Raw genomic sequence first — 24712 nt, forward strand, 5'->3', positions numbered from 1 at the left:
TATAATAGTAAGATAAATAGTCCCAGATTGCCTGTGTTTTCCCCCTCGATGCTGTTAAATATAGTTTACCTTGGTTTAATAAAGTATTTGAGAAAATCAATCATACTACTCATAAGACAGAGAGATGTAGGATAGACAATGGTATAATTAGATGGATTTAGAATTGGATGACTAGTTGGCTGAATCCAAAAAGCAGTCATTGCTGCTTGAATGTAAAATTAGAAGCAATAGATGACAATAAGAGGGGAAGAATAGCTAATAATGATGGAGTCTGGGTCCAAAAAAATTATGAGCCTAGAATATGGGGTAAAATCTGATAAAATGAATCTATTTAAAAATCAATTTTATCAGTATAATAAGGGAAATGTCTGGCAAATATTAAAAGCCTAATTTTTAAAAATTTATTTCCTCATCAATTCATATAAGATAGGGAGGACATAGCTTCAACTCAATATGAGTCAACATATTATAATATGGCAATGAAGGAGGCAGCTTGGACTAGGGTAGTTAGTAGTGCTCTACTATGATCTGGTCAATCTATATTTAAAGTCCTACCAGTTGTAGGCGCCATATTTTGAGGACAATGATTAGCTAGAGAGAAAGTTTCAATACTTCTGAATGATTGTTTTGTTTTTTTTTTAAATAATTTTTTATTGATAGAACGCATGCCAGGGTAATTTTTTACAGCATTATCCCTTGCATTCATTTCTGTTCCGATTTTTCCCCTCCCTCCCTCCACCCCTTCCCCCAGATGGCAAGAGTCCTTTACATGTTGAATGGGTTGCAGTATATCCTAGATACAATATATGTGTGCAGAACTGAACAGTTTTCTTGTTGCACAGGGAGAATTGAATTCAGAAGGTATAAATAACCCGGGAGGAAAAACATAAATGCAAGCAGTTTATATTCATTTCCAGTGTTCTTTCTCTGGGTGTAGCTGCTTCTGTCCATCTTTGATCAATTAAGGCTCTCTTTATCAAAGAGGTCCACTTCCATCAGAATACATCCACTTCTGAATGATTGTTATAAAGTTTGGAGTTTGAAGGGTTCAAATTATACTGGCACATGTGACTAACACATTGAAAGAATGTAGGGCAAGTTTTTACATAAGAAAACATAGATGAATAGTAAAGAGGATCTGTAGGATAACAACTAGAATGGTGAAAGACCTCAAAATCATGTCATATGAGAACTAGCTGAAGGAAAAGGAACTCAATATCTTTAAACTATACCAGAGAATCATGGGGAAGAGGGGGAGAGTTGAAATATGTATTGAAATTACTTCCACAAAAGCTACTTCCTCTGAAACAGCAGAAAAGATAGAATTTTAAAAGACAAGTTAAAAAATATATAGTAATAGAGCTACTCAAAAGTGAAAAGGAAGGGAATGAGGGAATGGAGTACCTAATATATAACAGTGCAATGTTAAATGCATCATAAATATTGCATTGTTTGATCTTACTGACTCATGAAGTATTGAATTCCCCAAGAAAAACTGGATGAATATGTTTTAAGCATGTTGTAGGAGAGCCTTTGAGTGGAAGGAGAAGGGATATGGGTTGGACTAGATGGCTATAGAATCACAAAAATTCACAGTTAGAAGGGACCTCAAATCTTACACTAATGATCCTGAATCATCAAGTAAAGATTGAATTGTATTGGATCAAAGAAAGAAGCCACATGCTTCCATATTTCCTTTGAAATCCTTTGGCACTTAGTCATAGATGAATATATGCAAGATACTGTGCCATCTGCTAGAAATAAAAAGGCAAAAAACCTACTCCCAGACTTAATAAAACGAATATTCTACTGAGAGATATAATATTTAAACAAATAATTAATTACAAGATAGTTTGAAAAGTGAGGTAGCACTACTAACCAGGGTGACCAGAGAAGGCTTCTTATAGAAAACAGGGCACTTTTACTAAGGTGGGAAACAAACTAATAGCTCTAAGAGACAAATGGAGCTGGGATTTGGAAGTGAGTGATGAGGGAATACAAATAGCCCAGTTGGGTCAGAAGATGAAGTGTATGAATAAAGAATGTTGAAATACTCAACCTATGCATATTGAGTGGTTCTTCCTATGTGCTGAGGAGACATAATCAAACAAAGAGTCCCTACCTTCAAGGAAATTACATTCTATTAGGAAATTGACTCACAGAGAGGTTGAATGACTTTCCAAAAGTCACTTAGCTAGTTATTGTCAAAATTATGTACTCCCTGCTCTTGGTTTAGTGTTCTTTTCACTGTTATCATATTGTTATCTTAATTTCACTGTTATCTATAATCATTGCAACTATAATCATTGTTCAAAGAGAAACCATGAACATGAAACCCATGAATAAAAGGGGTTTACTGTAAATTTAAATCAACCACATAATTCTGATATTTGGACTGTGACATCATGAATTACAACTAACCCAATAGGGCACCCATTGTTATTCAATATGGCCAGCAAGCCCTCTTGGTGATTCACTTTTCTAAAATGCCATTTCTATCAGTAGTCAAAATTTGCAGTATTTGCAAACAACTCAAGTATCCTATTATCCCATATGATTTTTTCCAGTCTTATTATAGATTACTTCTCATTCAAGTATTCAGCTTATGTATAAACAAAATGATCTCTCCTATGTTAGAGTGATATTTTTGTACTGTTATCTAAAGGCAAAATTGAATACTGAATATAAAACAGGATATAATGCAAAGAACAATGTATTTGAAATCAGAAAAAACAGGTTCAAAACTTCTCTGCCACTTAGTCCCCTTTGTGATTTGGGTTCCTGTACCCCAGTTTCCTCATTATATAATTGAGAAAGTTGGACTAGAAGGATCCCTTCTAAATCTAGCTCTCTGCTCCTGCTGATTCTTAACTTTCATTTTTTTTTTTAAAGATCAAAACTCATTTTACAGAGGTGACAGTTCAAGTTTGATCAAAAAGTGGACCTTCAGTCAGTTCTTATTTAAATGTCAATAGAATCCCATAATTGCTATGAATTCTCAGGAAAAAACAAAAAACAAAAACCACTGATCACAGATGTGAAGTAAAGCATATAAGACCCATAAAGTATCTTATAAAAAACTTATTTTTTTCTTGTGTTGCTTTGAGCTACTATCCTATGGTAATACTATATTGTTATTTATAAATTCTCAGGAAAAGGATTATTCACATCTGCCATTCCTAAATAGTTTGAATAGTAAATGGTGTTCTGTGCTCCAGTCACCTCAGTCTATTTCTCTGCCAGGCTGCTGAAACACACTTGCTATCAACACATCTCAAAAATTTGGTGACATTCCCAATCCTCCTTTGTGTGAGTGAGTCACTAAATTGCATTTTGCTATAGGGTAGCCCTGAGGCTATTAAATGATATAAAAATAGATCAAATAATCCCACGGGTGTGCGATAATCCATCGCAAAGCAAGGCTAAAGCTGAAACTCTATCTTTAAATTTGGCTGGATTGGTTGGTCGGAAGGGTGAATTCCTAGGAGGGCATTGAAAATGTTGTTAATATGTATATGTGGGTTATGAGAAGACTACAGATTAATCATAGAAATGAAAGTCATGGGATACCAAAAACTTATGTAAATCTTTCTAGTTCAGATAGGAACCAGGTCATTTAAAATTGTTTTACATTTTAGCTTCCTCTGGCTCAGTAGGAATAATAGGAGCTGGAGGATTAACTAATCCACCATTTCAGTTTACTAATTTGAAACACCACAGGAATATAAATTCTACTATGACTGAACATCCTTTTATAACATTTGTCATTTGAACATCCTCTGTAGAGGGGATTTCTGCATACCATGCAGTAAAAATACCCTGGAGGTAGATAGACATCCTGTATGGCACTGTAGGAAAAAAAAATGGGTTGGGAGTCAGAAAACCCAGGACTAAATCTTGGTTCTGTCGCATATGATTTGTATGACCTTGGACAAGACATGTCTGGGCTAAAATTTCCTTTGATGTAGTGAGGGGGTTGAGCTGAATGATTTTTGAGATTCCTTACAATCCTAAATTAATCTTCCCATGATGTCTAAGATCCCTTCCAACTCTAAGGTCTAGATTTCTGAGACTGGTTATGAGCTATTTAGGACAGATTGCATATCCATAAGAAAATTATTTGTTAATAAAACAAAATATGAAAAAAGAGAAATGTCTTCTTGTCTTGTCATGACAAAAGTACCAAATTGGAAGAATGCTAGAAAGAGTTAAAACTCTAGAGAGAATGAAATAAAGGACAAAATTAATATGAATTCTCTAATTTCATTTTCCATTTGGGCCAAATTTCCAAATCTGCACATTTTTAAGCAGCAGCTCTTGTGACTGAATCTATTCCCAGGCTTTCCACTTGTGAATAAGCGACTATGGGAAAACAACAACAAGAAGAACAACAACAACAAAAACAACAGCTATTTAGAAAGGGGTGCCAGAATTTACCTCTTGCTAGCTCTGGTTCACATTGTGTGTATAGTACAGAATGAAAGTAATTTACATAATTAAATTACATAAAAAGAAAAATGCTTAAACCATTAGTCACAGGCTTCAAAAAGCAGGACCATGTACAGGGGTATAGAAAGTAGTTGATCTTTCTCATTTTCTACATAATTATTCTAAAATACCTAACCATTAATAATAAAATCCTCATATCTTGCTTACACTAGAACATTCCCTTCTCTCCTCAACCCCCAAAGAAAATAACCAAAATTGACCATACATACTTGTATTAATCAGGAACTGGTTTGAAACCCCAGGGTGATCCACATCATGTATTGCACTGGCAAAAATTGCTGCAAGAATCTCCAAATCTGTGAACACTGCCTAGAAACCCAAATATAGATAAAATATTAGTGATTTAGGTAACAAGACTGACAATTGATTGGTGGATTGAAAACTGGATTTCCCAATAAGAAGAAGGAAACTTCAAATATTTTAATGTTATTATATGAATAAGGTAGAAAAGGTCTCTTTGGTCTATGATCATTTGTAAACTTTCAATAATTTTACACTGCTTAATTGATATGGTTTTTATGAGAGAAGTACTGGGTAAATCTGATTGATGATGGTGACAATAATAATGCATATCTACATCTTTAACTTTATTCTTGGGGGAAAAAAATCCAACTCCTTTTTGTGGTACTTGATGATGAAATTAATATAATATTACCAACAATTTGGTTTTCACAAAAAAATAGTTTAAATTGTAAGGATGTTTTCTAAAATGCTCCTATATATATATTCAAAAATTATAATAGAAAATCAATGTATTATTTTCTGTTGTGATAGTAATAGTACTTTAATGAGAAACACTATAGACTATATAGACTAAATACTACAGAATGAAACAACTTTAAAAGCAAAAATTAACAAAAAAATTGGAATTGTCTTTTTCTTCTCTTTAAAAACCATTTGGAAAAGTAAATTGCTTTACAATTTATTCACATATTTTAAGCTCTTCACCAACTGGCCCCATCACTACATTTTTACTTTGTTTTACTCCCCCTTCCATATACATTATAATCTAGCAACATTAGTCTACTTTCCCTCACAGGTAACATACCTCATCTCCCATCCACACCTTTGCCTTGAAAGTTCTACTTCTTCACTTTTCTCTCTTAAAATTTCCCTTTTTTCTTTATAGATTAAAATCCCATCCCCACATCTTTCCCTATCTTGCTAGCTATTTGTAACTTCTCCTTTGATATATTTTATCTTATATTTACTTATTTACATCTTGTTTCCCTGATTAAAATGTGAGCTTCTTGAGAGCAGTGAATGTTTCTTGACTTTCTTTGTATTCCCAAAACTTAGTACCATGCTTGGCATTAATTAATACTTCTTGTCTTAGCTTGATTATTTAAAGAATGTCTTATTCCAAAATATTCTAAAGTTACTTTTCTCATTGCATTTCATAGAATGACTAAGCCATTCATTGCTTATTCACAATCCATAAAATATTTTTTTTAGATTGATAAAAGAGGTTTATTATTAGATAAGCAAAGTTAAAGTATAGGCGAAGGTAGAGGTAAGGAGGGTACTGGACAGAGGGTCCAGTGGACAGAGGCTCACATGGTAGCCATGTTTGGAATCTCTGCCCCATAAAATATTTTTAAGGATTATGCCCCAGGATTAGTAAAATGTAAAATGAAAACAACTTTCAGAAAGTACTTCATATCTATCAATTTGACTAATATGACAGAAAAGGAAAATAACAAATGCTAGTGGGAATGTATGAAAATAGGGACATTAATGTATTGTTGGTGAAGTTGTGAACTGGTTCATACATAATTTCATGAAATTATGTATAAAGGACTAACAAACTATGGATGATCCATACTGATATTAGCATTCTGTCTCAAAAAATTAAAGAAAAGTGAAAAAGACTTATATATACAAAATATTATATTATATTTGTATATTATATATATATATATTATATTATATTTGTATATTATATATACAAAATATACAAAAAGACATCAGTCTTTTTGTAGGGTCTAAAAATTGGGAACTGAGGGAATATTCAATTGGGGAATGGCTGAATAAATTGTGGTATATTGTTATGATAGAATTCTATTGTATTTAAAGAAATAATGAGTGATGACCAGGATGGTTTCAGAAAAATGTGGGAAGACTATGAATATTGCTGCAAAGTAAAATCAGGAGAATACTTTATATAGTAATTGCAATATTATACAAAAATTAAACATAAATTCTCAGTAATTCTCAGAAATTCTCAGTTAATATGATCCAAGATAATGCCAAAGGAATCATGATGGAAAGTGCTGTCCACCTTCAGAAAGAAAATTACTGAACTTGAGTAAGATTGGAGCATACTTTTTTTTTTTCACTTAAAAAATAGCAACCAATTGCTACTGAACAAAAAAGTAATGACAAGTTTTTTCTAAGTCAAGCTGAAGATATCACATCTTCACTTTTTATGTATGAAAATGATGTCAATCTGAATTACATCAGTGAAAAGAAAATTAAAAGATGAATTTTCCAAATATGAAAAACCTCCTAAAGATCATATGTAAACCTTAATAGAATGGTCTCAAAAATATTGGCATTGGTTCTATATGGTATTTCTAGAAAATCCAATCAAAGACTTACATGAAGTGATACTTGCATGAAGTAAGTAGAGACATAATATCAATATACAAAAGGACTAAGATAAATCTAATTTTAAAAATATATATATGTAAAGGCAATTAATTCAGAAAGAGGGTAATGACCAATGCTGAATCTGTAGGTCAGCATATTAGACATTCCAAATGTGACAGATTCAGATAGACAAAGTTGATAAATAGACTGTTTTCCATTGTTGCAATGGAGAATTCTGAGATGGGGATGAGGGAAAGGGAATGCAGAGAAGTGATTATGATATCTAAAAAAATTAATAAACAAGAGACCTAGAAATCTAGAATTAAATTTGAATTTGTAGAAAAAGAAATTTTACCTCCAAAGCAGGCGTCGATAGCAGCACATGAGTGGATTGAACTACATCTGCAGCATGTATATTATTATGATAGGCCACATCAGCATGGTAATGGTCTTCTAGAGTCATCAGGTAGGTAATTAAAGTGTCTACTGGAATTTTAAATGTTTTTAACAAATCTCGTTCCTAAAGAGAGAGGAAAAAAAACCATCAATGTTTTGCTTTTTTGTTGTTTAAAATTTGAAGCTTAGCAAATATAAAATGATTTTTCCAAACTTTCAGAGGAAGGAAGTAGCAAAATTAGGATACAAACTTAGATTTTTGTTGAGGAGACCAAAACTAATGTTTCTTCAGGAAAGTAGAATCCATGAAGTGACTGAAGAACCCAGGGCACACTAAGATTAAATCATAATTGAATTATCCTTTCTGGCAACCACATGGGTCCAGTTCAAAAGCATTTTGGTCTCTGAGAATCTGCTGTCAATGCCAAAAAGATCACCTTTTCATTTTAATGGGAAAAAAAAAGCAGGTCATCTCAATTTCTTTAGCAATTGGGTCATACTGCCTGACTCTGACATTATTTATGAATGTACCAGGGCTCATCCCAGCTCTATAATTGTCTCTTGCTACAATCACTTTGAATATCGAAATATTTGAAGCTGGGTATTCTCACAATGAGAATATGGACTGGAGAAAAGGAAACAGGAAATCAAAGATAAGGAAATTGGTCAAATTTGGGGTGATCTAGTGGGGTTCTATGGAACCTGTTTGATTTTAAAGTCAGCTTTCAATTCAAAGTCCTATTTAAGAGTTATCTAAATTATCTGAATTTTTTTTTTTTAGTTTCAATCTTGTCACATCCAGTATTTTACAAAAAGAACAGAAATAACAAAATTGGCTAATTTGGGTTTTGCCTCTATTCCATTCCTCTGTTTACTTCCTATTAGAAGTGGAATAGCAAATGATTACCCTCCAAATGGAAAATCAATGGATGGCTCAGAGAGGATACACAATTTAGGCACTGAACAGTCACCCCTGAGAATAGAGTTGCTTTAATTCTCCAGCTATCTTACCTGAAAAATGGTGTGCATGATAACTGTCAGAGGTCGATTCCCAGAAAATTCTGCTATTTTGAAAACATGAAGACCCCATTTGTTCACATCTTCTAATTCCTAGGATTAGAGGAATATGAGTATTTGAGAACAAAGGTTAGAAGAGTAGACTTTTAAACAAACACCAGTATACCACAACAGTTTTCAAAGAGCTGGCTTTTCCCGAAAATTAAAGTGAAGGCTGAGGTGATTGTAAGAACATGGAGGCAAGTGGGGTGAGGAGAGGAAGAAGGGATGAGAGTGAACCCTCCTCTAAAATGTAAGTAATCAGAGGTATGGAAAATGGAATAGAATTATCATTTACTATTATTATTTGCAATAATAATATTAATGGCTAACAGCTAGGTGGCAAAACAGATCATTAGACCTGGAGTCAAGAGAACCTGAGTTCAAATCCAGTCTCAGACATTTACTAACTGTATGACCCTGAATAAATCATGTCACTGTTTGCCTCAGTTTCCTCATTTGTAAAATGAGCTGGAGAAGGAAATGGCAAACCACCCCAATATCTCTGTCAAGAAAATCTCAAACTGGGGTCACAATGACTTGGACAAAGCTGAATAACAAACATTAGCACCTTAAGCCTTGTAAAGCACTTTATAAACTATATCATTTGATCCTCACACCTGTGAGTATTACAAATATTATCTTCATTTTAAAGAAGAGGAAATTAAGTTTCAGAGAAGTTAAGAGACTTGTTCATATTGACATAATTAAATGATATCAAGTCTCTCCTGACTACAAATTAAATGTTCTTTCCCACTATGCAACTGTACTTTAAAAAAAAAAAGAATTGGCATAAATTTTAAATTTTACATAATATATATATAACATAAAAGTGCATTATATATTTTCTATGCATAGATAAAACAAAATGTTATGATTCTCTCCCTACAAACTCAAACGATGATTTTCTTTCCATTAAAGTCATGTAAGCATGCGCCAAAGGCATCAGCTAAAAATAAAGACAAAACCAACATATTTTGCATGTGCAAATCACTTTCATGCCTGCATGGGAGTTTATGCTTAAAAACCACCAGCAGCAACAGAAAACTACTAAAAGAGGCATGGCAAACTTAGGGAGATCATGATCTTACCTTGGCAAGTCCATCTTCTTGATCAGTTTTCACTCCAAATCGTGGAATACTGGAATTTGTTAAACTGGAACTGTGCATCAATTTCTTGACTCCACTGATCTGGGACATCGGCCTTTTCTTTTTCTCTTTCTCTTTCTGGGTGGGAGAAGGAATCTCTACTTCATGTTGCTTGTCTTCAAAACAAAATAGGCACATCAAGAGAGTGAATTTCCATTTTCATTAGTAAACCTTTTCTCATCTTAACACACAATTTCCAGCTGACCATGGCATGTCCCATTAAGCACTTTCAAAAACTCAGCAAGTAATTTCTTATTTAAGGGATTACTTTGATCAAATTTGTCATTAAATCCAAGTTCAGTAGCCAAACATACAAAAGAAGATAAAGCAGTAGACAGTAACTAATAAAATGCATCTTCTTGTACTAGTTTTGAGTGTACCAGATGTCAAGTGAGCAATTTTAGTTGAAATGTTTATGTGTAAACAGACATATATTTACATATATACACACAGATGTGTGCAACATGAAAAAAAATTGATTTCATTAAAAGTTCGTGAATCATGATAATTATTTCACTGTTAAAAAAGGGGGGGGCAGGAAATAGAAGCCTGAATATACTTGATAGCAAAATAATATTTTTCAAAGAGTTGCGAGTAATACAGGGTTCAGAAATGCTTTTCTCAAGTCTTTTCCAGATTTTAAACTTATAAACTAAACTTATTTTTAAAATATAAAATCTTTCCCATTTGGTTAGTACAGATAATTATGATTTTTTTCATGCTTCAGTTTAATAAATATTAATGATATATCCATTGGGAAAAGGATTTGTGGAGAAAAGCATAACACATACTGTGTTCTACATAGAGATAAAAAGTTTATCTGAACAAAGTTTAGATAAAACAGGGTTCCTGAGTTCATGGAGTTTATAACTCAGAAAGGAGAATGCAACATATATAAATGGAGAGGAAAGTCACCCTCATGTCCTCCCCAAAATCCAAAATCAATGTTATAAAATTATGAGTATGGCTTAAAATGAAAGATATGAGAAGACACCCCCCTTTTCTTTGTAGAGATGTGGGGTTCACAAGTGTTGTTACATATCACATATTGTCAGACTTTTTTACTATAATGATCGGTTATCCTAAGTTTGTCTTTATCCTTTTTTAATCTTTAAAAATGATTATTTGTTATATGGAATGGCTCTTAGGGAATCAGAAGAGAAGTGATACTAAGAAAATTATGGTGATATTTTAAGAAGACTTCAATAAAAAGTTTTTAAAATTATAAAATATATGTTAAGCACCTAAAATTAGTTTTTTTAACTCCTGTGTGAATGGAAGATTTCTTATTGGCTAGAAATTTGTATTATTATTATCATTAAGTCTTTATATCAGGAAAGAGGTGATATTTGAGATGAACTTTAAGGATATGTACAAAAATCCAAAGGCAGACATTTTCTCATTTTGTCAAAAAAAAGTTACTATTTCAAGAAAGAGATGTGTCAGAAGCAAGACAACAAAATGGGAATTGAGTAAATTAGTATTAATGAAGTACAATATAAAGCACTATTAGACATAATGTTGTCTAATTACTGTACCTATCCAAACCTCATTGTAACTCAAAAATTTGATAATTGGTACTAGACCTTTTCATTTATTTTTTTTAATACTAATCACTCTATCAAGTAACTGTATTTTAATTTTGATTTACACTGATAAATCATACATTAAGATGATTGAATCCTAAGCTGATTCTACATGTTGTTAAACTGTATTCTACATGTGATTCATATGAAAAAGAATTTTGTGTTTTGGGATGCCCATACAGATTATTTCCATTATTTGTATGGCCATGTACAGGGGAGAGTAGATAAAGAGTGTGGGATGCTCATACAGATTATTCCCATTATTTGTATGGCCATGTACAGGGGAGAGTAGATAAGAGTTAAACCCAGGGGCTGCTGGTTCAGCCTTCCCTCCCATTTATCATTCCCCTTAGCTTTCTCTCTCCCCTCCTCCAGCCTTACTCCATTTGAAATTCAATTAGTAGTTTGAAAATGCCCTTCCTACAAGAAAAAAGCTCTTTCACAGTTTGTGCTTTCAAACAGTAGAACATTCTTGCACATAAAAAAGGAGAGTGTGGGCTTTGAAGTCAGTTTACTGGAGAGGGTCACACTGTGGGAATAGAAATTGCATTTTAGATGAATTCAATTCTGCTTCATATCTCCTAAATGAAAATACCCAGTACTCACTAGAAGTGATCATAAATTCTCTCCAAAAAGGCCACTATCATTGAATTTTTAACTGTATTTCTGAACTCCTTTTGTGCCTTCTTTTGGATTTTTAAAGGAGCATACCCATTGCATTTTAATAATGGCTAAGTTATGTAAATTTTGATGTTGATGGATCCAGTCATGCTCAAAATCTCCTTCCATCTGAGAGGAGGAACTTCTAAGTAGATTTGTCACATTTATTCAACCTACATAAAGTCTACATGCTTCAAAGATTTCCCACACTATTCAGGAATTCAAAGGTATTTCCTAATTTAAAAAACAATGAGAAAAGATTTCTTGGATTAGGAGGATGGGAGTCATCCTGTTAATAGAATCATTTGTTGGAATTATATATTAGTCCTTCCTTCAAAGATAGTGTCCTAAATAAGTATACTGCTCTTAAAAGCAAGAGAAGAATATTATCATTTTACATATACCATTGCCTTAGCTCTTAGCAATCTCAGAAGTTATTAGTTTTTCAATTGTTATTTACATAGAAAAAAGTGCTCAGAATTCAATGGCAGAGCAGCTAGGGAGACAGTGAATAGAACTTGGAGTCAGAAGGACATGAGTTCAAATTTGACCTCAGAAACTTATTAGCTGTGTGATCCTGAGCAAATCATTTAATCATAATTGTCTCAAAAAAGAAAAGTTGCAATACCTGTCAAAATATTCAAAAAAAATTTGTTAAATGAATGACTCTAATTCTGATTTGTCTAACTTCCTGAAGGAAGTGTATAGGGAAAAAACAAGGCACATGAAGGAAATGCCTTCTCTATCCCAATGGTAGGCTTTCAAAGTATGACATATTCCATCCTGGAGCCAACATTTTTTCTGAAACAATTGAAATTATGAGTTATTCCCTGGGTCAACATCTAATATTTTAGCCGTGAATAAACATAGAAAGGGATATTGTCCAATAAAATTTCAAAGGATGACAAGCTTCTAACTCCTTCTAGTAGATGATGCAACCTATAAAATAAAAATCTATTTGTCTTTTTACCATTTTCCCATAGCAGGTCATTCCCTAGTCTCCCATTAAAGAAGGAGCAACATATGCAAGGACTAGCTCATTTTATGCTTTCACAAAGGTACTAAATCTCATCCAGTAAAGGTACCACTTTTATAGCTGACTTCAATGTTAAATTTCAATCTGTAGATTACTGATCAATATTTTCCTTTTTTGACCTGGATAATAGCATTTTGTTTTGTGGTTGTTGCTATTGTTTTTAATAGAAAAGAATTCTCTAAATTAACCTGTTAACTAATACAAGGTCAGAGATTCTTAGCTGCATTTCCATAGCAATGATAAGTTTCAGATGTTAACTCCTCCTAGTTTATCAACTTTTTAAAATTTTCAGATAGAAAATTCCAAAGTACCATTCATCCCCAGCAATCTGTATCAGTGGATTTTTGTTATTCAATTAGATTTCATCAAAATGAGAACCTTTAAAAAATGTATTATATATTTTCTGTAACAGATGGAATTTTCTTTCACTAGATGTTTACTGAATGGGTAAGGATTTTTAGAAATATATCTTTAGGGGAAAAAGACCTATGTGTGCAAAAATGTTTGTAGCAGCCTTTTTTTGTAGTAGCAAGGAACTGGAAACTGAGTGGATGTCCATCAGTTGGGGGATGACTGAACAAATTATGGTATATGAATGTTATGGAATATTATTGTTCTATAACAAATGATCAGCAGGATGATTTTAGAAAGGCCTCAGGAGACTTACATGAACTGATGCTAAGTGAAGTGAGCAGAACCAAGCATACATTGTACACGGCAACCCCAAGATTATGTGATGATCATCAACAGTGAAGGACATGGCTCTTTTCAACAATGAGGTAATTCAAGGGAAATCCAATAGACTTATATTGAAGAGAGCCTTCTGCACCCAGAGGGAGGACTATAGGAACTGAGTGTGGATCACAACATAGTATTTTCACTTTTGTTGTTATTTGCTTTTTTCTTTCTCATTTTTTCTTGTGCAGTATGACACAATGGTAATGTGTTTAGAAGAATTGCACATGTTTAATGTACATTGGATTACTTGCTGTTCAGGGACTGGAGGGAAGGGAGGGAAAAAAAATTTGGAACACAAGACTTTGCAAAGATTGAAAGTTATCTTTGCAAGGATTTAGAAAAATAAAAAGCTGTTGTTATAAAAAAAAGAAATATATCTTTAGTTGGTTAAGGGTGATCTATGACAAATTATTTTTTCCTCAGACAGTAGTTGATAAATATGAAAAGTTTGCTCTGATAGTGCTCTTTCTCTTGCATGATGACACTGAATGTTACATACATTATGTTTATCATATCCATATGCTTTACCCCTCCTAGCCTGTATATAAATATAAGTATATAAAATATACTGTATATAAAATATATATAAAATAAAATTGGAATAACTGATTTCTTACATTTCTAAACAATCCAATTTATCCATATACAAATATAATTTATATATTGGGACAAGATTTGTGATTTTACCGTTACAGAGACTTTGCAAATAAGGAAACTAAGTCCATCTTATCAGAGCAAACCCAAGTCTTTTCTCAACTTTATTATAGAGAGAAAGATGTCTATTGTAGAGCACTAAGCAGTGCCTTGCTCAGTATCAAAAATAGGACTTTCCTGGCTTTGAAGTCAGCTCTCTAGACATGATGCCACATTATCTCTCAATTTATAGTTGCATATGCAATGTGTAGTTATATGAAAATCCAGCAATACACTCATAAGCATTTGTACCCCCAAGCATTGCTATGTGATGAAGTATATAGAGTGCTAGAACCGAAAATAGAAAGATCTGAATTTGAATCTTGACTCTGGTGACTCAGAAGCAAGTCATTTAACTGTCTGCTTCAGTTTCCTTTGCTGTAAAATGGAAATAATAATCACACCAGCCTTAGAGGGATGTTTTGAAGAAATAAAATGAGATAATATCTAAAAAATGCTTTGCAAACCCTGAAGCCCAAAATAAATTCTAGTTATTCTTATGTATTAAGTACATATACTCAAGAGAAGACAATCCATAATGGAAGGGGAAATGAATGGTAAGACCTTTTATACCAAGAGAGTAATAGAGTTTAAAAAAAAAAAAAGTTAAATGAAAATCTTTCCTCAACTGAAAGATCTGAGTCCAAACTGGAAGGCATATTTGAATAGTGTTACATTATTGGTCTTACCTAAAAATGTGTTTGAGATATATTCGGAGACTTGGTTTCCAGATCGGCTCATTTCTGACAGATGGGTGAGTTCCCGGTTGAGCATTCTTTTAAACTGAAAAAACAGAAACAAAACCACATATTAAACATAGAGAAAAAAAAAAAAAAGAGAAAAATCAAGCAACTGAATGTGTGTGTGTGTGTGTGTGTGTGTGTGTGTGTGTGTGTGCGTGTGTGTGTAAATCTCTATCTCTCTATCTACCTACATACATATCTACCTACCAGGAAGGCATCCTATGATCCTGAGTTGCTAGAGCAATGATTTCTACATTGTTGAGGTTTAATTTCCTCATCTGTAAAATTATTCTGAACTAGATTAACTCCAATAATCCAGTCAGTCCTAAAATCTTAAAAGCCTAACATAAATTAATTCTAGATCACATACATTTTACATTTTTTAATTGTCTAAGTTTCTCAAAAACATGAAAAACTAAAGTAGGGAAGCACAACAAATAAAAGAAATGCTATAGAGTGTATCTACATATTTTAAGCTAAATTCAGACATGAGGCATTTCATATAAAGAAGTGGATATTTATCAATGTATATAAATAAGAGAAGAAAACATGCCAAAATGATCATAGAGTCAGAAAAGAGAAAGTCCTGGGTTCAGATCCTCCCTCTAACATTACTTATTTCTGGTATCAGACATGTCATTTAATTTATTAGTGCCTCTCAAGAACTAAGACTGGGGTTCCTAACTTTTCTCTATCTGTTCTGGATCCCTTTGATAATGTGGTGAAACTTATAGACCTCTCAGAATAATGTTTATTAAATGCATACAATTTAAAATATACAGGATTACAAAGAAAACCAATTATGTAGAAATAAAGATGTATTTTTGTTCCCTATTCAAGTTTGTAAACATCTTCTCTAAAAAAGTAAATTCCTAAAGAGTTGCTGAATTGGTAAGAGCAGAGCTTAAATATGTCATTTCCTTTACCAATGAATTTTGTAAGTCTGGGCAAAAAATTCAAAACACAAGACAATTCATCTACTTTACTTTCATTATTAAGTGGACTGTAACATAAGTAATATAAGTAACATAAAAAAATGTAATCTTTTATCCAAAAGTAAAAAAAATAACTTTTAGATCAAACATAATTGATTTTTTACATTACTTTTATAAAATCTCAAAACACAGGCATTATTTTCAATAATGTAAAACACAGCTTAATGTTTCACTTGAAAATGGGTATATATTTAACAATACTCAAATAATAGCTGGAATATAGGGATGAAGATGATGAGGATTATGATAACAATAGTAATAAGCTAACATATTAAGTGTCCATGTATCAGTCACTGTGCTAAGTATTTAAATCTATTATCTAAATTGATTCACACAACTATCCTGGGAGGTAGATGTTATTATTAAAATTTGCAGATAAGGAAACTGAGACAGGAGGTCAAATGACTTGCTAGTAAGTGTCTGAGGCTGGATTTGGAATCAAGTTTTCTTGATTCTAGACTCAAGAGTTCTATCAAGTGTGCAATTTCCTCATGGGTTAAGTGTTAAGTCATAATAATAATGCCATAACGTATTAAAGAACTTCATTTATTGGAATATACCCCTCTTCTTCCATAAGTCATATATCTAAAAAAAAAAAAAAAACTGTCTGTCTCTCTCTCTCTCACACACACACAAAAACAAATACACATACACACACTCATACTCTCATTCTCTGTCTCTCTCTTTCTCAATATTCCTTGTAATTTCCTTTAAGTGAAACAAAATGAAAGCACTAGACAGAGTAGGCATTCTTGTATTTGCTGAATAAAGGAAAAGACTTCTCTAATGTCATTCTTGAGTCAGTCTTTTTGTAAATACCTCCGCATTTCATCTTGATTTTAAAAAAAGGTGTGTGGGTGACTGAAAGTCTGAAATCTAATTCTTGAGGAAACAATCTTAATATTAATAAGAGCTAACATTTAAAAGAGAATCCTTTGGGGGTAATGAGGTAACCCAGTGGATAGAGTGCCAGACTTAAGAGTCAGAAAGACCTGAATTCAAATCTGGCTTCAAACACTTAAACAATCTAATTAAACAGTCTAATCCTGGGTGAGTCACTTAACCCTACTTGCCTCAGTTTCCTCATCTGTAAAATGAGCTGGAAAAGGAAATGGCAAACCACTTCAGTATCTCTACCAAGAAAATCCCAAATTAGGTCATGAAGCCAGACAATTGAATTGGGCATCTAAGTGGCACAGAGTCCTGGGCTTGGACTATGACTTCAAATCTTGCTTACAACACTAGCTAGGTGGTTCTGGTCAAGTCACTAAATCTTGTTTTTCTCAGTTTCCCCATCTGTAAAATGAGCTGGAGAAGGACATAGCCAAACATTCCAGTAGCTTTGCCAAGACCTCAAATAAAGCCACAAAGAGTCAGACTCAACTGAACAACAAAGACAATGTTTTAAACTTTGCAAAGAGCTTTATGCAAGATATCTCATTTGATCCTCAAAACCATGTGAGATAGATACTATGAAACCCATTTTACAGATGTAAAATACTGAGGCTTGGAAAAGCTGGATGACTGTAACATGTATTTGATTGAATGTTTGTATGAGGATTTGAACCCAGGTATTCCTTACTCCAAATCCACAGCTCAATCCAGTTCACCTGAAGTACTCAAAATATGGCTTTAGAAACCCTTGAGGGTCCTGAGACACTTTCAGAGGGTTTTTTGAGGTCAAAACTATTTTCATGATAATGTTAATATATTTTTATTTCTAATGTATCAATATCTATAATCCACAAAAACTCTTTGGAGTCATTAAATAAATTTTAAGAATATATAGGAGGAGGGAATCCTACAAGTAGAAAGTTTGAGAACCAATTCACTATACCATCCTGCCTCTAACAAATTTCTTTGGCAAATTTTAGATTTAATGTATCTTCCCCTAAAGTGGAATAAAAGAATTTTACTATTACCACAAAGCAATATAGTAAACTCTTAACAATAAAATTCTGTCCATATCATTAGAATGAAAAAAAAAAAGTGACTGCTATTACCATAGACTCATCTGGTACTAAATGTTATGGGGGTTGACTCTCAAAAGAGCTAAACATTAGTTGATGTGATTATGAATCTCTTAAAAGATTTTTTTGCAAATTAAGACAACCCTGAGATAACACTACACACTTCTCAGATTAGATAAAATGACAGAAAAAAATAATGATGAATGTTGGAAGAGACATGGGAAAAATGTGACACTAGTACATTGTTGGTGGAGTTGTGAACTGATCCAACTATTTTGGAGAGTGATTTGGAACTATGCCCAAAGAGTTATCATACCCTTTTAATCCAGCAGTGTCTCTACTGGGTCTGTATCCCAAAGAGATCATAAAAAATGGAAAAGGACCCACGTGAGCAAAAATGTTTGTAGCAGCCCTTTTTGTAATGGCAAGGAATTGGAAACTGAATGGATGCCCATCAGTTGAAAAATGCATGAATAAGTTATAGTATATGAATGTAATGGATTATTATTATTCTATAAAAAGTGATCAGCAGAATGATTTCAGAAAGGCCTGAAGAAACTTATATGAACTGATGCTAAGTGAAGTGAGTAGAAGCAACAGAATATTGTACACATTAAAAGCAAGATTATCTGATGATTAACTGTAATGGATTTGACTCTTTTCAACAGTGAGGTGATTCAGGCCAATTCCAATAGATTATGATGGAGAGAGCCATCTTCATCCAGAAAGAGGACTAAAGGGATTGAATGTGGATCACAATATAGTATTTTCACCTTTTTTGTTGTTGACTTGTTTTATTTTTCTTTTTTTTCCCTTTTTGATCTGATTTTTCTTATATAGCATGATAAATGTGGAAATATATATAGAAGAAACACACATGTTTAACCTATATTGGATTAGTTGCTGTCTAGGGGGGGATGAGGGGAAGGGAGGGAGAAAATTTTGGAACACAAGGTTTTACAAGAGTGAATGTTGAAAACTATCTTTGCATGTATTTTGAAAATGAAAAGCTATTATTAAAAAAAGATTTCCAATATTTGATGTCTTCAAGGAATCTGCACAGAGAGTCATTTATGACAGGGTCTACAAATTTCTGCTTATCTTTCACAATATCCCACCCACTAGAACATCAATAAATCATCCTTCGAAAAGTATTACTAAGTGTCTGCTATAGGTCAGGCACCACACTATGTGGTGAGGATATAAAGTTAAAATACAAAACTGTTCCTGACCTTAAAGATTTTACAGTCAGTGGATACATGCACAATTATAAATATACTCCTAAAAGGTTCACAGAAACATGCATTTAAAACTGACAAGTTCAATGCACTTAATTTTAAAATTAGGAAATTGAAATAAATGATGTCCCATGTCACACAGATGCTAAACTAAGGAAGAATTTGAACCCAGATTTTTCTGACTCCAAGTTCAGCACTCTACTCACTACAACACTCTGTCTAGATAAACAGAATACATAGTATTCCTTAATTAATTTGTGTACTTGTGATTAACTACTTCATTAAGACTAGAAGAAAAAGAGCAAGTAACTGAATATATTTGCATCAATAATATATGTTCGAGACCACTTCCCATTTCATAGAAAAATAGTAGTGGCACGATCATTACTATAATACCATCATCCCTTAACATTTCTGTAGAGCCTCAAATAACCTTTAACTAGAGGTCTCTTCTTTAGGGCCTGTAATTTATGCTAAGAAAATTAATATCTTCAGTTCAACGAAGTATAGTTTGGTATACAGAATTTGAAATCAGGCCAACTTAAGTGCAAGCTCTTGCTGAAACATTATGATCCAGGAAAAATGACTTAATTTTGAGCTTTCTCTCCTCTTTAAAATGGAAATGAAGATACTTTCATTTCTACATACTTCATAATGTCCTTATGAAGAAGATATTTTTCAGTTGTAAAGCCTGACCATCTCACTTTATTTCAAATATATCCACTTTCTGAACTGAATCCTATATGGTATCCTCAGAAGCAAATATCTGAATTAAATCTGTTAACTCCATTTCATTCATGTTTATAAACTAAAAATTTGTAGGTGCTTTTGTACAAGGTGGGAAGTGGAGCTAAGTACTATGTCAACATAAAAGCAGCCCCATAGTGATCTAGGATTCTCTGAAGGGATACAGGACAACCCAGGAATAGGAGATACATATTAATTTTCCCAAATTTTTTGTCCAGCTCTTCCTCCTATATCTCAAAGTCATTAAATAATACTGTCAGTTCCTAAGTGGAAACAAGCCTAGCTTTTCCACAAAGTCACTTTATGGTCTTTAACCAACATATACATTCATATTTAGTTAAGTATTCCTTATGAAATATATGTAAGTATTCCATATCGATATTCAGGGAAGAATTTATATAAGTAGAAATACTTGGAAATTTATCATTTTTATGAAGATTACCAAGTTAAAGAATTAGGTGTAATTGTAAATGTATTAGGCTTTCCTCCCAACAACTGTAAATGTGTTAGGCTTTCCTCCCAACAATTTACACTTACTTGATAGGTATTTTGGGGTTATGTACATGCAAGAAATTTCTTTTTGAAAATGCACTTCAATGAAGGAACAAAAAACTTTAGGATAATCTATTCAAAATAGGCTATTGACATAACAAAATTTCACTTTTGGGGAGGCTGGTCATTTCTGCATTGTGTAGATGTGATCCCAAAAACTGTGCCCTAAATACACACACAGGAAAAAAAAAAAAAAAAAAAACCTCTCCACATTACAGCCAGTTTACCAAGACCATGACAATATGTAAAAATGAAGACAATATTAATTTATATATATTTTTACATAATTGTTCATGACCTTTTAGTAAAATATTTCAATAGTCAGAAAAACAGGATTACTCCCTCAAAACAAGATGGATCCCTATGAACCAACAGAGTATAACTCTGACTCTGATATAAATGTGTGTGTGTGTATAAAATTTTTAGGCCAAAGCAACTAAATTAATTATCCAAACAAAACATTTCTTGTCCTTACTTCTGCTGGTATCCCCCATCAGAACAGATACTACAAAACTAGCTTCTGTATGTTTCTGGCCATTATACAGGGCATCCTAAAAGTGTTGGTGGAGTAAAGCTTAAAAGTGTGCACTAAGACTACTGGGACAATACAGTATGAAAATGACTAAAGCTTACCAGAAACATTTCTAATCACAGACATTCACACCCCATTACAATAATAGCACACACACCTAATTTAACTTCCCTTTCTGTCTTGAAAAAAGTGAATAAAGACAGGAATTTTCTTTCTTGAGAATTTGGCATATCAAACCTGGTTACAGTTTTGGTCCAATAGATTTAGAGAAATAGGCTCAAAAGAAATAACCATGGTAACAATAAAAATGTATTGTGGTATTGTTTTATAAAACTATCCCTTCCCCAAACTATTTTCTGTTTATGATTTAACATGATTATTTCATTCTTCAATATGCTGAAGCCATCATGAAAAATAAAGCTGCAACAAAGAAAAGAAGTGGAGATTTTCAGATCCTTTGTTCTCCTATCATGCATCAGTATTTCAGTGCTGCACAGCACCTAATGAATGAAGTAAGGTGAAAACACACCCATATTGACACATTATTTTGACTCTTAAACTCAGAAAGCCTAACTCATTTTTGCATGAAGGAAAAATTCATTATTTATTCCAATGGAAGAAAACAACTATATAAAATTATATGTGTATTATATATGTATCTAGTTAAATTGTGGGACAAACTAAAATTTTGGATTGGAATCTCTGGGCCACAGCTCTAGTTACAAAGTAATACCTTGTTACAGCACACACTGTATAGTATTCTTGATATACAAAGCAAAGAATGTCCAATTCAAACACTTTTCTTTTTTGTTCATCTGAATAGACTGAATTGTGACATTGTACAAATAAGAACATGTGAAAAGTGCTAGTATACAATACTATCCTATTAACTACCGTATCCCCAATTATTTTTAAATGAAAGCATCATGGTTTAGTGCCTATAGTTTTTTTTTTCTTTTCTTTTTAAAATGAGTTTTGAAAATAGTGTAACTTATAAGATTGATATACAGAAATAATAATATACACATAAACTGTCCAATGAGTATTTTCTTCATTAGAGGTAGCTTTTGAAAGTAATAGTCTGAAATTTTTTTCTTAGTTTTTTGGAGGTAAGATTTATAATTGTATTTCCTCAATTTTGTATGTACCAAATATAAGCAGGTTAAGGCCCTAAGGTGGCTTGAAAAATTCAAACCCAAGTTCCACCTATCTTAAAAGCAAACAAGATAATAAAATTTAAAGGGTAGAGGAAAGAGGGGTGTAGATTAGGGAACAAATCTTATCTACTTTGGCAAGAAAAGCCAAAGGAAGTCCTCCTTGCCTTCTAGGAAATCTAACCACAAAGAGGAATCTTCCTTTGACAGAGCAATAAGAGACAGAGAGAGATAGGCTTGGAGGTGGGGAGGGGGGATTAGGAAAGGAGGAGGGTGAGGATAAGGAGGAAAGGAGAGAAGAAGGGAAAAGAGTGTGAGAGACAGAGACAGAAAGACAGAGACAGAGAATCTTTTAGTTCATGAGTCTAGATAAAGAGAAACTGTTCTTGCTTGAACTGTGACTAGTTCAAATAAATAAGAACATACTTTAGTTTCCATAGCAATATTTTACTAGGAAAATATGGCTAAAGTGATTCAAGAGGGTTATTCCACCTCTGGCTTCCTTTATGGAGACCTGATCACCATGCCATTATTATACCCTACAACAGAGGATTCAAGAAAATCTATGAGGCATGGAAATGGCTAGGTTTAATTTAGTAAATCAATTTATTTCCTTTATATTATGATTTGGGATAACACATAATAATAACAGTGCCATGATGCCCTGCAATTTACAAGACTTACAGTTACAAAATAGATGGGAATAGATTTTTATTTTAGCAATCTACGCACAAAATTTCAAGTTAACCAGGATTTAAAAAAAAAAAAAAACTATGCTGTTAAAAATAAAATAAAGAAAAAAGAGGTATCAATGTTTTTGATCATGCTATTTTACTGATTTCATATCTCATCAGTGTATATGTGAATGTACTTAGGCTTAATGTTGAATTCATTCAATAGCATAAATGAGATAGTCTAGTAGTATTCTGGGGTAAAGATCTCAAATGAAGATTTATTTTGGTATCTGAATATTGCAAAGAGCAACTGTAATCTATAATGTTTCATGGAAAGATAGCTTCTCAATTAAAAATAAAGTAATTTAAACTGTATTGTACTTAAACCCAATAAAAGTTATGTAATAAACTGTTCTTTTCATTTTAAACTTTTTATTCCTATACTTCTTTGCACATAGCTAAAGTACCAAGTCAAAATTAAGTCATATGTAGCCAAATCATATTGCTTAGAAGCTTAAAACAGTATAATGCTTATTTCCTTGTCAAGTTCCATATACTCTCTTTTTAGAGAAAAATAGAAATTACCAAACATAATCATATAAATTGTTGTCAAAATTCAAAATCCTTACTGCAGTTTCTCTACTCATAAACCATATAATCATACATAAGTTATATACACCCACAAATTACAATAAAAAAGTAAAAAATTGAAACAAAAAAAAAATCCTACCTTTATGTAGCCCCAAGACACTGACAGTAAATAGTTTGCTTCAGGCATTTTTGATTGATTATTTATATTATTATTAAGTTCTGAAACACTTAATCCTTTACAATACTCTCAATCTCCACAAACCACAGTGCTCTTTTGGGTCGCTAAATATTTTTTATAATTAAGTACATATAAGACATCCTGCCATAAAATCCCATTGTGCAGTATTCCGGTTGAATAAATGCCATTTGTAAAACTCCGAAGTGGAATAAAATGCAAGAACTAGTCTGAATAAAGAGGCTGCATGAGTTGAAGAAATAGCTAAAGATCTAGGGGTCTGCATCTTTCCCGGAGAACCAGGGCTTAATGAATAATGTATGTCAAGATGCTTGGCTGCTGGGAAGACTTGCTCTGTCAACAGCTACCAAATAAGGACCTGCAGGAAAAACTGTGAACAGTGTCAAGAAATCCCTCCCAGAAAGCCTCAACTAAGAGCCAATCACATTCCGTGCTAAAATATATAGGAATAAAGGATATAGATTCAATGTATGCTACTTTCTGATTGGCTAGCAAAGGGTAAATCTCTTGATGGGTAAAGGGTATTTCTCCTTTTCTCTGGGTAAATGCCATGTAATAATCCAGCAACCAGGATGTTTCCAAAGAAAGAGATGAGTGGGATCCCTCTTTCTTGTAAGGCTGAATAATTTCCTTAAAATACCTAAAAATGCTTCTGAACAGTTCATTCTTCATCAGGAACAATTTCTAATATTTTTTCTTCCCTCATCTCAAAAAAAAAAAAAAAGAAAAAAGAAAAGAAAAATTAAAAAATGAAAGTCCCTTTAATACATGGCAGTGGGAAAGGGGAAAGTTACTACCACAAAATATTTCAGATTTCCCTGACACTGAAGTTGGCTCCCTAAAGTCCATTACTTAACGCACAGGGTGACTACATAGTAACAAGACTGGTTCTCATAAACCAGAGAA

General features: G+C 32.8%; 1 protein-coding gene across 5 annotated transcripts in view; it reads right to left on the minus strand.

The window, feature by feature from the left end:
• Positions 1 to 24712, minus strand: part of LOC127557716 (cAMP-specific 3',5'-cyclic phosphodiesterase 4D) — a 650198-nt gene that overhangs the window by 12914 nt on the left and 612572 nt on the right. For 4 of the 5 annotated variants that reach the window (XM_051991033.1, XM_051991038.1, XM_051991028.1 and 1 more), the window contains 5 exons: positions 15104 to 15197; positions 9645 to 9817; positions 8509 to 8607; positions 7457 to 7621; positions 4719 to 4818 (listed from right to left, as the gene is read on the minus strand). In XM_051991033.1, the coding sequence (XP_051846993.1) occupies positions 4719 to 4818; positions 7457 to 7621; positions 8509 to 8607; positions 9645 to 9817; positions 15104 to 15197 (631 nt within the window). Of the gene's footprint in view, positions 1 to 4718; positions 4819 to 7456; positions 7622 to 8508; positions 8608 to 9644; positions 9818 to 15103; positions 15198 to 23749; positions 24171 to 24712 lie in introns of those variants that run through there. The other variant, XM_051991042.1, reaches the window with a different exon arrangement.

The sequence above is a fragment of the Antechinus flavipes genome, chromosome 1 (assembly GCF_016432865.1).
Source record: "Antechinus flavipes isolate AdamAnt ecotype Samford, QLD, Australia chromosome 1, AdamAnt_v2, whole genome shotgun sequence".
NCBI lineage: Eukaryota > Metazoa > Chordata > Mammalia > Dasyuromorphia > Dasyuridae > Antechinus > Antechinus flavipes.